The sequence below is a fragment of the Dipteris shenzhenensis genome, chromosome 3 (assembly GCF_047967505.1).
Source record: "Dipteris shenzhenensis isolate YYH24624 ecotype China chromosome 3, Dip_SZ_1.0, whole genome shotgun sequence".
Lineage (NCBI taxonomy): Eukaryota > Viridiplantae > Streptophyta > Polypodiopsida > Gleicheniales > Dipteridaceae > Dipteris > Dipteris shenzhenensis.
In genome coordinates, this window is record NC_141598.1 from 43531522 (window position 1) to 43547462 (window position 15941).

The window sequence follows — 15941 nt, forward strand, 5'->3', positions numbered from 1 at the left end:
GGAGTTGTAATAATCAACCAAGGTAGCATAGGAGCCAATCACCATCAATGTAATGATAGAACTAGATGCGATTGAGAGTTTTGGTTTGGAAGGGGAGGCTACATGGGGAGAGAGCATACCATAAGCAAGTAAGAAAAGACAGGGAGGATGTAAAACAAAACAAGTAAGCATAATGCGCGTTGAATTGGAGTGGGCATTTAAATGTGGAGTATACTACTAACTCTACACCCACATGCAAGGGTTGGACAGGAGCTCATGAGCATTCAAATGTGGAGTATTATATTAGATTTGCACCCACAAGCAAACACAAACACATAGTACAGCATACACTCCCACCCACACAATGTCCAAGAAACTTCTACCAAGAGGGGAAATGTCTGTGCACAAAAACATGATGAGGAGAGACAATCAAGGGAGGTGCTCTTCTTGTGCAGAGTCACAAGGAGAGAAAAGATTGAAGCAACTTTGTCTTAAGCATTGACTTGCTTCATATAATTATGATTCTTTTAATGCAATTTATATGATTTTATTTTAATTCTTGAACTAAAATCGCTTATAAAATGAGCTTGATTCTCAAGCTTGTCAACCTTGTCTTGCAGATCCACAATATTTTGATTTACGTAAATAGGTTGACTTGTTTGATGTTTTTGAATATCTTTTCATCATTTCTAGTTTTTAAGATAAAAATGATCTCTATCTATTAAGAATATAACTCTCTCTCTCTCTCTCTCTCTCTCTGTCTCTCTCTCTCTCTCTCTCTCTTTCTCTATTTTTCTCTATTTCTTTCTTAACCAAATGTTAATGTGTTATTAATAATGTAGTATTATGATGATTATTACATTTTATTTACATTTATGTTATATATGCTTTGAAAAAAAACTTATTTTAAATCAATTATTTTAAATATAAGCATCATGTTCATTAACCAATATCCACATTGATATAAATGTCTATGATTATGTCTTCTTTACTATAATGTATTCAATGCACATAGTTTATATTATATTATTTTCTTTAATTTCAAAAATTAAATGCCTTTATGCATAATATATTTTCTAACTATATTTGTAGTGATTTTTTTAAATTTGATTTACACAAAATCTCATCTATTTGAGTTTCACAGTCATTGATTCGGCTGTTAAAATATGAAGTTAGGTTCTTGAAGTCAATGAGCTATTGCTTGAACTTTCTCATTTTCTTCCTTATTTGTTTTCCTTGTCGATGAAGATTGTAGCATGTTGTTGAATACATAACTGCTTCAATACGTAGATTGTGAACTTGTTCTTTTATTTTGGCAATGGATGTCCTCTTTCTTTCGATATATTTTTTCTTTTCATTTGAAATGTTTTTTTAATAATCCATGAATGAAGCCCTATGAGGAGACATATTTAAAGCTGATAATCAATTTGAATTTTTTATTTTTTATATAAAATTGTAACATGTGTTACACCAATGTTGTATTTCTTTTCTCCCCAAATGTTTGGTGAAGATTTAGGTCCTATAACATGTAAATTATATCGTTTTCCATAATTATGTACATGATAACATATATTGTCTTCTAAATTTAAATCTAATGTTATGTATAAACTGATAGAGTTACAAATTGTAATATCTTTCTTGATTTCTCTAAGTCCATATGCTAAGAGAAATCGTTCAGTAATATTTTTTGTAATCGATATCAATGATCGTTGCAATTTTGACAAAGGTCTCCTTTCATTATGAAAATGTGACTTATTGATTGTCTTCAACATCATGTAAAACCTATAATTTAGAAAGAAACATAAGAAATTAATAAAAAACTACTTTAATAATGCATTTTATAAAAAAATATTATCTAAAATTTCAATATTGATTATAACTACTTTTTTAAGTATTGAAATTATATTCCAAATAGATATATTTATATATGTTTATAAAATTTAGAATTTTTTAATGCATATGCAAATTGAAAGTGTTACACATAACAAATATTTAAAGTTTGACATATATAAAATATAGAATGTATTTAGTTATATATGAAATATTTTTATAGTAGTTAAAATATAATGTGAATCTCTAATATGTTTTTTAAAAAACATTAGGTAGACCTATGTTAGCTATTACATTTGTAGCTCTATTTTGTTTAATTACTAAAATTATTTATTCTTTTAATAGATAGTATCTTTATATATTCATGTAACAAATGTATAGAAATACTTTACCTTTTTTCAATTTTGAATAAAGACTTCTTTATATACAATGTTTGTTGTTGTATAACTTATCGATGTTCCTTTCGATTGTTCAATTTGACCTCCATTGACAACAATTTTGATATTATTTAGAGCAATAACCCAACGATGAAAAATTTTATAAAGAAGTCTTGTCCCATTGCATAGACCAAAAGTTGGGTTTATGTTTCTTAAAAGCATTACTGGAACATCTTTCTTTAATGTAAGGTTATGAGGAGGAAAGCCTCCACCAAATTTCAAAGAATTGAGGAACTCTATTGAGTATAAAGTATCATGTATGGTTGACTTGCTATCAAGAATACAATCCTCACTAATATGATTTTTTGTGTCACCAATCATTTTAGACATAGCAATTTCATCGATGCTATCAACATCATCATTTGTTGCTGCAAGGATAGCTCTTTCTTTGAAATAACTTGAAGTATTTTCAATATCTGATGATGAATCATATGTCCAATCCACAATGTCACAAATGTTCGTAGAGTTGAGAATCATTGAAGTTGGAAGTTTGATTGTTGGGTTTTCCTCAGTTTGAATTGATCCTTCACCCATATTTAATAGCCAAGAATTAAAAAAATCATATGATCCATGATCTTATCCCTTTTGAACTCTTACATTGTGTTTCAATTGTAAGATTTTAATATGGTCCCAAATATATGATCTTACCAATGAAGCTTTCACAATATCCTCCCTTGACCCTTTAGGACCATTGGCAATATTTGTCGAAAATCACCTCCCAAAAGAACTACCTTATTTCCAAAAAGCTTGTTGCTTTTTAGAATGTCTTGTAATGTTCTATCTAATGCCTTAAATGCATATTTGTGAGTCATATGTGCTTCATCCCATAAAGTGAGAGATGTATAAGATATCAATCTTGCTAGATTGCTATTTAAAATCGGAATATGCAGTTCGACCACCTAGAAATAGCAAATAGGTAAATGTATATTTGTGAATTATACACATTTATGCCATAAAATCAAAGATGACAAAGAGATCAATTGTAAATTTTTTAACATGATTTGATTTATATCATGTTCAAGTTTCATTCAATTGTAAAAGTAATGTTCAATCACCTGGCAAGAGCAAAGAGGTAAGTCCTGAAGATGCAACTGCTAAACAAATCAATCCATCTGATCGAAGTTTTAAAAGTATGAAATTGTAAAGGAATGTTTTTCTAGTTTCTCTTGGGCCATCTAAAAAGTAAACTCCACCGTCATTTGATTTTGATGCATTGACAATGACCGCGAATGCATTCTTTTGCTCAAGATTGAAAGATTCAATATTTTCTATTGACTCCATTTTCAATTTTTCCTTGTCATAGTTGAGTTCTTCATGGATGAGATGGTTGTCCTCATCATTTAATTTTTCATTATTGGGTATGGGTAATCCAGGATAATCTTTCAAGATTTTGTTGTTTGCTTTGAGAATCCTTTGTATGTCAATCAATGCACTATTGAGTGACTTTTCAATGATATTACCATGGTCACATATTTTTACCATTTTATGTAAGAAATCTTCAGATAGAGCATCTCTATTTGCCATCCATAAAGACATTGGATCATTTATTTCACAAAAAAGGAGTATAAGCATTCAATTGGGTTTATGCCTTGCTCAACCCACTGGTTTTTAGGGGAAATTTTGAGATTGCAACACATATCCCAACACGAGATATTTTTGGGGTATTTGAGGGGCATCCTCAAGCCTAGTATAGGCTTTGGTAGTGATATTTGTTACTTGAATAGGGTGTTCATAGTAGGTGAACTTTGTTGATCTTATTTGCCTTTTTTTTTTTGCTCAATTGGCATAGCAAAATCTGAGTGATGTCTTTTAGTTTCTTGCCTAAGAGGATAGTTTTTTGATTCGCAATTTGTCAGTTGCCAAGGGCGTCTGGGATTATGTTATGGGTGATGAGGCCTATCCCAGTCCCATAGCACCAGGTACTCTTCCACAACAAGGGGGATGGTGGTGCAGGTCGTGGGCAACAAGGACAACAAACAACCCCAGTTGGGCAAGCACCTACATGTATTACTCCTAAACAAAGGAGGTGGGATACTCATAGGAGTGATTTTCTAAGAGGTTTGAAAGGAGAAAACTATCATTTTTTGCAAAACACCCCATTTTCCCTTCAAAAGTTGTTCTTTCTTATTATTTGTAAGTAGGTAGAGTAGGTAGAAAAGTAGTCCCCAAGCATTCCAAAAACTATACAGAATTTCTAGAATCTTGCAAATCTTTGAAATTTCCATCAGCAGTAGAGCTATTTACTTGGATGATTTATATTCAGAGACTAATCAAAACCTCATGTACCTAGGCAAGGTTTTGCCAACTATAGACAAATATTTATATCACTTAACCCAACTCAAAGTGTCTTTTGTGTATGTATCAACGTATTGCTTGGACATGTGATTTCTAAAGATGGCATTCGTGCTAAGCCAGGTAAAATTCAAGCTATTGAAAAGATGTCGAAACCTGAGAATCTTACTCAACTTAGGTTGTTTTTGGGGTTCATCAGCTTTTATAGAAGATTCATTAAAGATTTTGCAAAAATTGATGGCCCTTGATATGAGTTAACCAAGAAGGATGCCAAGTTTCAGTAAACTAAGGAATTAGCCATTGCTTTCCATGATTTAAAGAAACAGGCTACTAAAATGCCTATTCTGCGACATCTGAGGTGGGATATAATATATCACGTTCATATAGATGCATCAGGTTATGCCATTGGGATTATTGTAGGCTCAACTAGAAGGAAAACTAGATTAGTTGGTTTACCATGCAAGTAGACTTATGACTTTGGCTGAGTGTAATTACAATACTATCGAATGGGAAGCACTTGGCATGCTTTAGTGTGTATAAATTTTGGCACTATCTTCAATCAAATTATCTTCTATGTCAATCATCAAGCTTTGTTACACTTGGTTAACAAGACAATGATTCAAGGTTGCTTGGTTTGATATATGCTTTTGTTGCAAGAGTTCAACTTTAGAATTTCCCACAAACTAGGGAAAAGCCATGCAGGAGTGGATTGTTTGTCTCGGTTACCTGCTTTGGAGGAAACTCAAGGTATTTCAATTGAGTCACTACATGCAGAATTGTTTGTTGTTAGCTTGTAGATACTGAATATGATGAGTAAATGCAATACCTTGCTCAAGAAACCTCTCCTGAGCATATGACCAAGGATAGGCATAGACAATTATCTTCAAAATACTAGTGTTATACCTTAATTGGTGGTCATTTGTATTGACAAGGAGCTATGGCATATTATGTTGATGGGTTTTGCCACATGAAATAGTTCTCATTGAGGCTCACTCAGGACCTATTGGTCAAAATTTTGGACTTAATAGCCCAGGAAGTACTGTCCACTCAAGAAAACCCAATATACACAGAAGAGATACGTTTTGGCAGCCATAGACTATGTAACTAAGTGGGTTGAGGCCAAGGCAATAAGAGATAACTCAGCCTGTAGGATGGCCAAATTCCCATTTGAAAATTTCATATGCAGGTTTGGATTCCCAATTGAATTTGTTAATGAACAAAAACCCACTTCATGAATGAAGTATTTGAATCCGTGACCAAAGAATTCTTGGTACTATGCTGGGTTGCTACAATATATTGCCCACACTGCAATGGCAAGCCGAGTCTTCTAGTAAAATTATCAAGCTCATTATCACCAAGATAGGAAGTACTCATCGACACAATTGGGACACCAAGCTTCATGCAACCTTATGGGCCTATCACACTGCTTGAATGGCATTTGGGTTGGAAGTAGTAGTTCCTCTAGAGTTACTAGCACCAAGTATACAAGTTGCTACCAAGTATCATCTTGGTGAGCCCAAAACTGCTAAAATGATTACATTAGCTGGTAGAGTTGGATGAATTACGATTTCAAGTAGCCTAGCTACACTAGGTTATTCAGCGCTAATGAAAATCTTCGCATGACTGGCACATTGTGTCCAAGCATCTTAATAAAGGAATGTTGGTACTTGTCTACAATGCCAAGCTTGGTCCTTTGAAGCCTAATTTAAAAATTGGTTGGGATGGTCATACAAACTAATTGATATGACACTGGGACAATACAACGAGTGGATCTTTACGGACAAGTGATTCCTGAACAAATCAATGGGGTCGAGTCAAGCCTTACCAAGTACGAGTGTGCCTATCTGCTCTTTGGCCCAAACTACCGATGTTAAATGGACACACCAGCATAGTGGGATAATTAATGCCACATTACTCTAGCAAATCATGGAATCAACATGGGGTTCATGGAGTTCAAGAATGCCATTATTTGTCACTTAATGATGGTATGGGAATCTAAGCTACTCGTTGTAACATGCAAGCTAAAACACAGCAAGACCATGCAACGCCTCTCACAGTTGGCATACTCCTTCTGCTAGTGTCTTGTCTTCTGCTCTCTGCTTCATCATCTTGCTTCTTGCTTCTTTTGCTTTCCCAATGCCATGGCCTATGGCACCTCCTCAGAGTCCTCACAACACGAATCCTCATAGCCAAACCCCATTGTTGCCACTTTGGCCATTATTCATGCTTACTTTTTCTTCCACTCCGTCTACTTTGTGATGATTATGCCCTCGTTTCCAACCATTACATCCCATAGATCCTACACAGAAGCCTCTTTGTTCGTGGTTGGGGTGAAATCATATCTCACGGTTTGTCTCTCCACTAGGGGCACAAGTGTGGAGTGCTGAAGCTGCATAAAAGATTATGACAACATACATCGTCAATGAGCACTTTATCTTCTTTGATGGATGATGAATTGCTTTGAATTAGGAGCTTTACATGGAAATGTTCCTTCTACTAGTTGGCCCAACTACAATACTAGCTGGTCCCAACTATGGCACCAGCTTAGGATGTGGCAATTTTTGGTTCAATCGGGTACTTATTCTACGTTGCAAACAAGTTTGTAGATCCTTAGATCCAACCCTTCTTTCGTTTTCTATCGGAGATTATTGGGTTGAAAAAGGGTGCGGGTAATGTCCCTTGAAATTTTGTACAACTTGCTATTGTAGTCTACCGCACGAGCCTTTCTATGGACTAGCTCACCGTCTTCACCAAGGCCTTCAACCAATACTTGAAGAAGATGGCCAAGGGCCAAGCCCACAACAAGTTGGAGCCATCTCTCTGCATGATCCTCTATAGGCTTGCCTCAGGATAGGTACCCTGGCCTGCACCAACAACCAGTATTATTGCTCACACCTCGATAACCCCAGTCTAGGTTATTCCTATTGGTAAGGCAGACTTCATGTCATCCATGATTATTGCTGCCTCCACCCCTATTATCTCTTATTTGGTTTTTGCTACCATCACTGTTGAAGCATATCCTCTGTCAACATTTGTTGCCGCTACTCTCTTGCTTCTGCACCCATTTCTACTATTGAGTCCATCCCTACATTTGAGCCAGTTTCTACTTCTGAAGTAGTCTTCTCCAAGCCAATTACCTTTGCTACCACCTTTACATTTATTTCTACTACTATTGAGGCCTTCCCTTCTTTTCTCAACTTCAGTGTAGACATGAGTATCTATTCGGAGACGAGCGCACATGGTGCAATAAATGGAACTCACCTTGCCACTATTGTGATTTTTACTAAGTCAATTGTTGTTATTACAGAGGTTCCTCATATATCTCCCTCTTGTTTTACGGGTTTGACCGTGGTTCCTTGGCTCTAGACATGGAGTCCTTATCTACCTAGCCTCTTTAGTTGGGGGAGGCCTCAAATGGGCCAAAGGATCCATGCCATCTAGGTTGCCTTTCCTCCACCAGGTTCTTTAGAGCACCAAGGAGTCAATGAAATTTTGTTTGTTGAAGACTCCTCCCTATCTGCAAATCAATATATAGAAGTGTGCAACAGATGGGTACTAAAGTTACCAACACCATACACACCATGTCTCTTGCTACTAGGTGCCCCCATAGTTTGTTTAGATTATGCAACAAAGGTATTTCGCTAGCAACCAGGTGTAGCAGGCTAGTAAGACTCGTTGGCATACATACCATGTACCATGTCTCATGCTACTGGGTGCCCCCGTAATTTGTCTGGATTGTGTAACGGGCACATACTCCTTACCAAGTTCATCGAGCTGTAGGTGCACCTTCAAAATCATACGATCTACAGAACCCAAAGCATCTTCAAAGTTGCCTCATCCATATTGGGTGCCAGAGGGGCATAGTCCACTAGGGCAGATGGTCGAAGCAAAGAAGGACCTATAGCATCTTGATTAGTGAGATAGGCATGGAGTGGATCAAGGAAACCTAGTACTGGGGTTGGCAACCACAAGTGCAAGGCATTGATACTGACAAGTACTTCATCGGGGTGGATCCACCATTCCTCCTTCCATTCTCCACTACCTGGACCATCTTCGGATCCATGATGCCAAGGTGCATGAGCTTATATTTATACCACTTCTACTTTAATATGTTTCTTCTTGAAGACCTTCTCATCCGTCGGGACATGGATGAAGTTAAGTCAAGGTGACGTGTTAATGACTCATGGTTGACACAAGAACCTGACTAGGCAGTGGAAAACCAAACACCCTGATTGGCTTAGCAAGGTAGCCAAGTGCCAAGCGGTGGAGTTAGGACAAGCAGTGCAGGGACACTAAAGCGATCTAGTAGTAGTTTGTAGTTGAGTGATGTTCCGTGTTAGGAATTAGTAGGCCGGTTTGCTAGAACTGCCGGGTAGATGGAACCAGTCTATAAGTTGTTTGTAATTGAGAACGAATGGCTTTTGGCTTGTCGAGTCTTGTATGAGAGACAAGTCCACGTGATTCTTGAGTCCTGTTGCAAGGTTGAGTGGTTTGCCTTGAGTCGAGGCATGATTCTGTGCAGCCCCTGGCCGTGTGTATTGACTGAGTGCCTTGATAATACAAGTATTGCATTTCAATCCCATACTTCTTCCTATGCTTGCGTCATGTTTCTCTTCCACCGATTTTCATACGATTTTCTTCCACACAACACAGACCCTGTTAGTACATGATGTGATTCTACAACCAAGCATCTGTAGGGACATGATCCGGTCTCACTGAGGAGTGCAAGAGAGGGCATCTGCCATCGAAACACTATGCACGCACTGAGCACTGGGCACCTTGGGAGGCGAGGGAACCAGGAGCAGAACTAAGTGTCAACCCTTGGGGCCCTCCTTCACCTATGGCATAAAATCTTTAGACAACCCACACGGAACTCTATTTCTTATTCCATGTAAAAGCAGCACAAGCCTCCCTCATTTAATTCTATGAAGTTAATAAGATCGCCATCTCGACACAACTCCTCCCACCATAGTGATTCTGAGCTGGACATTCCACCCTCTCATCTGATCTACCCTAACACATTGACCATCATGTTCCAATCCCCTCCCAATATCCAATATGGACCAAATAAGGCATCTTTCACTGACTTCCAGCACTCACTGCGCTCAAGTAGCCCATTTTGGGCACACATACACAAAACATTGAAATCAAACCCATGAACAGTGACTCAGTGTGCCACAAATCTTCCCTCCCCATCTTTGACTAACTCCCTTACTCCAAAAGCACTGCTCGCTAGAACTCATGAGCATCCTTTTCCCCCCCTTGGACAATTTTAAAAAATGGAATACCCTAGTGATGATAAAACTTGCCAAAGCAAATCTTCTCTGCACTTGAATACTTGCAACAATATATTATCTAGTTTAGCCTCCCTAATAACTTTTATACACTCCCTTTGCTTAGCCTTATCATAGCAACCCCTCACATTCCATGATAACAGATCCAAGTCAAAACAATTGGAGTACTAAAGCCTCCTCCCCCACCCTCCCCAACTCCTACCTTATTCCACAATGATCTTATAGGCATATCAAAGGAAAGGGAACCCATTATCCTTACCCCATTGAAGCTTCTAGGTGCATCCTTAATGCACTTTGGTAGGTCTTTCCCTCCATTTGAATCATGACTAGACTACTTTGATTGAAAATCTTCTTCATGAGCTCTTTTCCTATGATTCACATCGGGGATTTCCTCGTCCATTACCAATTTTTTGGGTTGCAACACCTACATCAAAATGGCTGCCGCCTCCTCCTTATTTCTACTATCATCTTGTGTAGAAGGGCCTTCCTGGTATTGAAGCCCTTGGATACTTCTCCCTCTAGAGTCCACATTCGTAGCTGAGTGCTCCTCCATGACCATGTGCTGCACCACCTACATCAAACCCATAGTCTCCTCCTCCTTACTCCTACCTTCATCTTCAACCTCAGTGACCTATTGGTATAGGGCCTTTGATCGTCCTCATCGACACTGGTAGTAGATTACTCCTAGTCTTGAACCATAGGGGCCAAAGATGATTTGCCTTTCTTCCTTGTAACTTTCCAACCATTTGCCTTAGGCATGGATGACCTCCATGAAAAAACATCCAAAAGCTAAGGATTTTCCACACCTCACTTCTCCATTTTCTACCCATGCATGTCCCTTTCTTCGACCCAATTTGCTTTTTGATTGGTTTAAAAAGGTTCCTCCACTACCAATACATGCTCTGCATAGGCATGCTCCTTTCTAACTTTCTTTGACACATATGCAACCTTTTCAATATGCAACTTTGGAACTTTTTGTCTTGGATACACATTGTTATGCCTTTAATATTGTTGCCATGGACACTTTGATGATAGTGTGCTTGAGATGGTCTATCATTTGATCACTTCTGTGACCTTGCCTTGAAGTGGACCCATCCCTTAAACACGTCCTTCATATGAGCTGACTTCCAAAGAATTATTATGCTTGGGCAACAATACCTCAAAAATGAAATATCCAAAGGCCATATGATGAGTTTTTGAATTTTCACACACATAGATGGATCAAACTTTGATGTCGCACACATAGATGTATCAATATTACACTGAGGTGCCCCCCGCAGTTTTTTAGTGTAGATTTACATCCATTTTTGAACAAAAAAGAGCGGACAAGGTTACCACGCATGTGGGAATGGTGGATGAGGGTTGAGTATTGTTGTAGAAGTGTCAAAATAGGGATGAAGTAATCCACAATCAATATGAAGAACAATTTAAAATCTAGCAATTTTGCACATTTTAAGTGATAGGCTTATTATAAACATGGCTGTGAAAATAGAGGTAAATGAGAATTGATTAAAAGAAAAAGAAATAGCATTAATTTTTGCCTTGTGTCAAAGGCAAACACACAAGTTTATGATTGGAACCCACCCATATATAGGCTTGGGAGTGGGTGAAAATATCTAGTACTGTTGAACGAAAAGGATAAAGCAAGTTCTTTATAGCACATGAGCTTATTGAGAAAACAAAACTAGGTGGGACATCCATGGCCTTTATAATGGGTATTCAAAACCATGTTCTACATGTTTAACTTTGAATGAAAAATCATTTTTGCATGATTTTAATATTTTTTCTTTCTCATATTAGAACACACATGAGTAGTTTGGGGGGTATATGTGCATAAGGGGAGGGAATAAGGTTTGGCTTACTGACCTATATGCCACCTCCATCTTAGGACATCATGTGGTATACATAACCTTCTTATGATTGCATACATATCTTAGGGCATCATGTGGTATACATAACCTTCTTATGATTGCATACATTTAGGCAGAGATGCTATTGGGGACACCACGCTGAGTAAGACCTGGTTCTGAGGATGGGAGGAGGAGTGAGAAGGGGAAGAGTGCTGGGCCAACACGATGGGGGAGGGAAATGGGGTCAACAGTGGCAAGGTGGTTGCGGGCGAGGATGTGCTCCTCAACAGCTACCATGTTGACACGGAAACGCTCAAATGCCTCTAAAACATGGAGGTTAGCCGACCAATAGGGATCAAGGTTGGCACCGCCCAGGTATTGCTCGTCACCAGTGTGTTGGGAGGTGCGCTCGAATGTGGTCATGATGGTGGCAGCCTCAGCAACAGAGGCGACACTACCCAAGAGGAAAGCTTCACCAGTAGCACGAGCGGCTGCGAACTCGGGCGAGCCCTCTGGTGGAATCAAGCGACGCCCCTTAGCAGGGCTATTGGGCATGAATCCAGTGTGTGCATACTGACCGAAGTTGACCACCGCGTGCAGACCAGTTGCCACCCAGATGAGTGTTGTGGCCACCTCCACCAACTCGGCCACGGTCTCCATCTTAACCCACCAAGGGGCACCCTTGTGATCACCGTGCCCAACCTCCCTTACCTCTGTCCACCATGCCTGGAGCTCCTTGTCCTCCTTCACCTCCTTGTCCTCCTTGTAGTATATGGCTACATATTCCACCACCCACTTCTCTATAGCTTCCCAAAGCTCCAACCCATCCACAGCATACGGGTAGTCTTCTATAGCCAGCTTAAGCCCATGCCTCCCTTGTTCATCCTTCTCTGCCATGCCCCTGCAAAACCAACCAACCAACTGCAATCAGTTTAAAACAGTGGCTACTTGAATTCTTAATACCCAATGAGGTGCGTGATACACACAGCCTGATTGGTAGACATGCAAGTTTTGCTTTAACTTTAATGTTGAACATCTTCTGCAAGCAGTTAGTGTAAAAATGCAACGTTTTGAACACTATCCAAGACACACGCAGCCTTCCAAAAAGCTACACTTTCATAAAAAGAAGTTCATTCAGCTTACTACAGTATAATACACAAGTGGCCCTTTATGAGACACCTTTTGATAAGGTCCTTGGGCAGAGCTTGCTCATCAAACTGCCAGCGCTTATACTCGAGTGATGACACCTCGTTGGAGTGCTTCCCTGTTGTGAAACCCCTCTCTATGGGACCGTTGCTGTTGAGAAATGACTCCCTGGCAGCGCTGTTGGCACTCATGGTATCCTTGAAGTGAGGAAACAACAAGACACACAATGGATGTAGAACACTGAGTTGTCTGTGGGTAGCAATGATGAAGGGCTCCATAGAGGCATGCGTCCTTAACCTGCAACATTCAAAACAAACATGACATCAGATGGAATTCGAGAAGAGGAAGGAAACCCAAACAAGAGTGGCATTTGAATTGGCTGAATTTAAGGCAACTACCAATGGCTACACAGGTGTTGATACGCAGTATCGTTAATGGCTACATGGGTTTTGGCCAACTGCCAGATCCAATCTATAGAGCCTGAGTCTGGGGGAGTAAAAATCCTGCTCTCACATTCCTGGCCTAATTCCTTGTTAGGAGGAAGAGTCAATTCTATGGCAACAGGCAGAAGAACCCCAGGTTTGGTGAGGAAAAACAATGTTCGCGATGCATAAGCTTTTCCGTCGAGTGCATTGATTTTGTCCAGATAAGGCATCATAAAATCATGGTAATCCAAGATGAACAGCCTCTTCTGATGGATTGCCTGCACATCACACAACGCCTTAGACACTCACAACATCATCTTAGAAAATGGAGATTCAGAAATCCAATTCAACCAACGACCTACCTCTTTCACCGTCAGGCCTTCCAGCCTGCCTTCAATATGCTCCGCTGTGATGCACGACTTCATAATTCCGTAGATTTGGGGATCCAACTTGCTCTCAGGTGGAAAAACCTACCCCCGACCACATGATTTATGAGATCTGTAATTTGTGTGAGAAAAAGATTATCCCTACAGAAAGAAGAGGTCGATATAGACACCTTGAGCCTCTCGATCACCAGAGGATTCATCCCAGCAAGCCTCTGCCGTGCAAATTCTTGGTCGGACATCCATGCTTCTTTACTGACTACCGACATGGAAAACCGAAATTTATCAGTCACTATAAACCTTTGGCACTGAAGATTCAAAGAGAACATGACTCGTGATCATGATGCCGAATTCTCCAATCAAGTTCAGCGTGCAGGGTCAAGAAATCTTGGAACGGTAAGTCAAATGCAGGGTCAAGAAATCTTGGAACGGTGAAGTCAAGTGCAGGGTCAAGAAATCTTGGAACGGTGAAAAATCACGAGCTAGCATGAGAATTAAGGGGACAGGAAAATCCAGGATGGATAGATTACCTTGGATGATCGCTGGGATTGGGTATCTGGTAATGGTTCCATCTTTTGGAGGCTCATTAGCAGGGATTTTCTGGGCTTTTTCATCGTAAAGGTTGTATATGTCATTGAATCGAATGAACTGCCTGCCCTTCTGTATCAGGTCTTGAAGGTCAGGGATAGCCTCGTGACCATAGGCTCTGATAGCAGCAGCGGCGAGCTGCCTCAGCTTCGTAGCACTGAAGTGGTCATCTCGGGGCACATATGTTGAGCTTGAAGGCTCTTCTGATGCCGGATCTACGCAACATTTTACTCGGAAATTAGTACACGGCGAGTATGTTGACTAAATCACAACCTCGTTTGCATATTCACAGGTTTCCCTCACCGAATTTTGTGTGTTTTCCCCCCGACCTGCATCTCCTTGGGTATGGCAGATCCTTCGAACCGCCCAGTACAGGCCGCGCTTCCGACACGTCTTTATCTGGATTTCCCAGATTGTTGTAAAAATCGTAGTCGTATATCCTTTCGCCGGTCTTCCTCTGACCCGTTCCGTCTCCCCTCAAGTAGACGAGCTCTTCTTGTCGCAGTTTCACCATTGCGGCAGGAGTATCTTTTGGAAGATATACCTGCACAATGTTTCAATCGAATTTACTTGATCAAGACCCCGAGTGAGGGGACTGTTGCGCAATTTCAGAAATTTTAAACCCTGAGAACTCGAGAAGATAGGCGGACGTTTCCGGAGTTTGTTTCAGCGTGGCAAACCTGATTGGGGAAGAAGATTCTTGGGCCAGGATAGATCGATGCTTCATGGATCCACGAGTTACAGGAGAAATGCATTTCGGTGGCGTCGGGCAGCTCTAGAGTGATCGACTTGAGGAAAAACTCGGTAGGATGGTGGCTCTCGATGAGGACAGCAGCTGGTATACCAAAATTCGCAGGAACAGAGAACTTGATCGGAAGGAAAGAGTCTTCCCCTAAGGCAGCATCTTTCAGATCAGAAGGATTCAGCTGCAACTCGGACTTCGGAGTGCGTTTTCCATCTCCCGGCGTTTCTGTTAAAATTCAAACATGGTTTCGTTCAAACAGAGCTTGTGCAACAACAAATTTACGCACGAATGCATCTATTTCACGACCTACAAGCTGCTGCATTTCACCACATCAGGCCACTCGCCTGGATCAATGTCGCGACTGACGAGCTGGAGGAGGACCTTTTTGCCCAACAGCAGCTGGCTAACGCCATGAACGGCAGCCTGCAACAGGTTCTCCTTCCCCATGATCAAGCTTCCGGTCAAGGTATCCATGGCGATGACGGGGGAAGCACCGCGTCGAAGCAAGGATTTACGAAGCGTGGAGGGATTGGATGCAGGCAAATATTGGTGATCAAGACTACGTAAGGCGGAAGAGTGTCGGGGGGGCGAAAAGCTACAACAACACGATATGAACGGGACGACAGATGATTCCATGAGGTTGGTTGGAAAAATCTGTTGGGAATCCGTCAATGTAATACGCGCCGCCGATGATCTACCGATCCAAACGAAACGTGAATTCAAAACCGGCACGCAAAACATGCACGTAAAACATGTCACTTTAATCAACCAAACAAATCTACGTCAATGGTCATTGTCGGTGACTCGCTTGCCAAGCTATTAGATTTTGCTCTAGTTTTCTACATTTATATAGCGTGGTTATAGAGCACTTTCCCCTCGCTTTCATCGCCTACCACCTGCCTCCACACCATCGCTTGTACCCATGAACTCAAAATCCTCTCCCTCACTCATCCCGAATGCGCTCACTAACAA

General features: G+C 40.3%; 2 protein-coding genes across 2 annotated transcripts; both read right to left on the reverse strand.

Moving 5' to 3' along the window:
• Positions 1-2207: 2207 nt before the first annotated feature.
• Positions 2208-2780, reverse strand: LOC147903839 (uncharacterized). Its single transcript, XM_087372328.1, has one exon. The coding sequence runs from the start codon at positions 2778-2780 to the stop codon at positions 2208-2210; it is 573 nt and encodes a 190-aa protein (XP_087228454.1).
• Positions 2781-11494: 8714 nt separating this feature from the next.
• LOC147903840 (linoleate 9S-lipoxygenase-like) lies at positions 11495-15202 on the reverse strand. The gene is made up of 9 exons (XM_087401510.1): positions 14905-15202; positions 14528-14768; positions 14167-14439; positions 13810-13895; positions 13616-13723; positions 13227-13531; positions 12862-13125; positions 11792-12583; positions 11495-11742 (listed from the first exon to the last, which is right to left on the reverse strand). Exons 1-8 carry the CDS (start codon positions 14977-14979, stop codon positions 11812-11814), a joined length of 2124 nt encoding a protein of 707 aa, XP_087257636.1. The 5' UTR covers positions 14980-15202; the 3' UTR covers positions 11495-11742; positions 11792-11811.
• Positions 15203-15941: the final 739 nt, after the last annotated feature.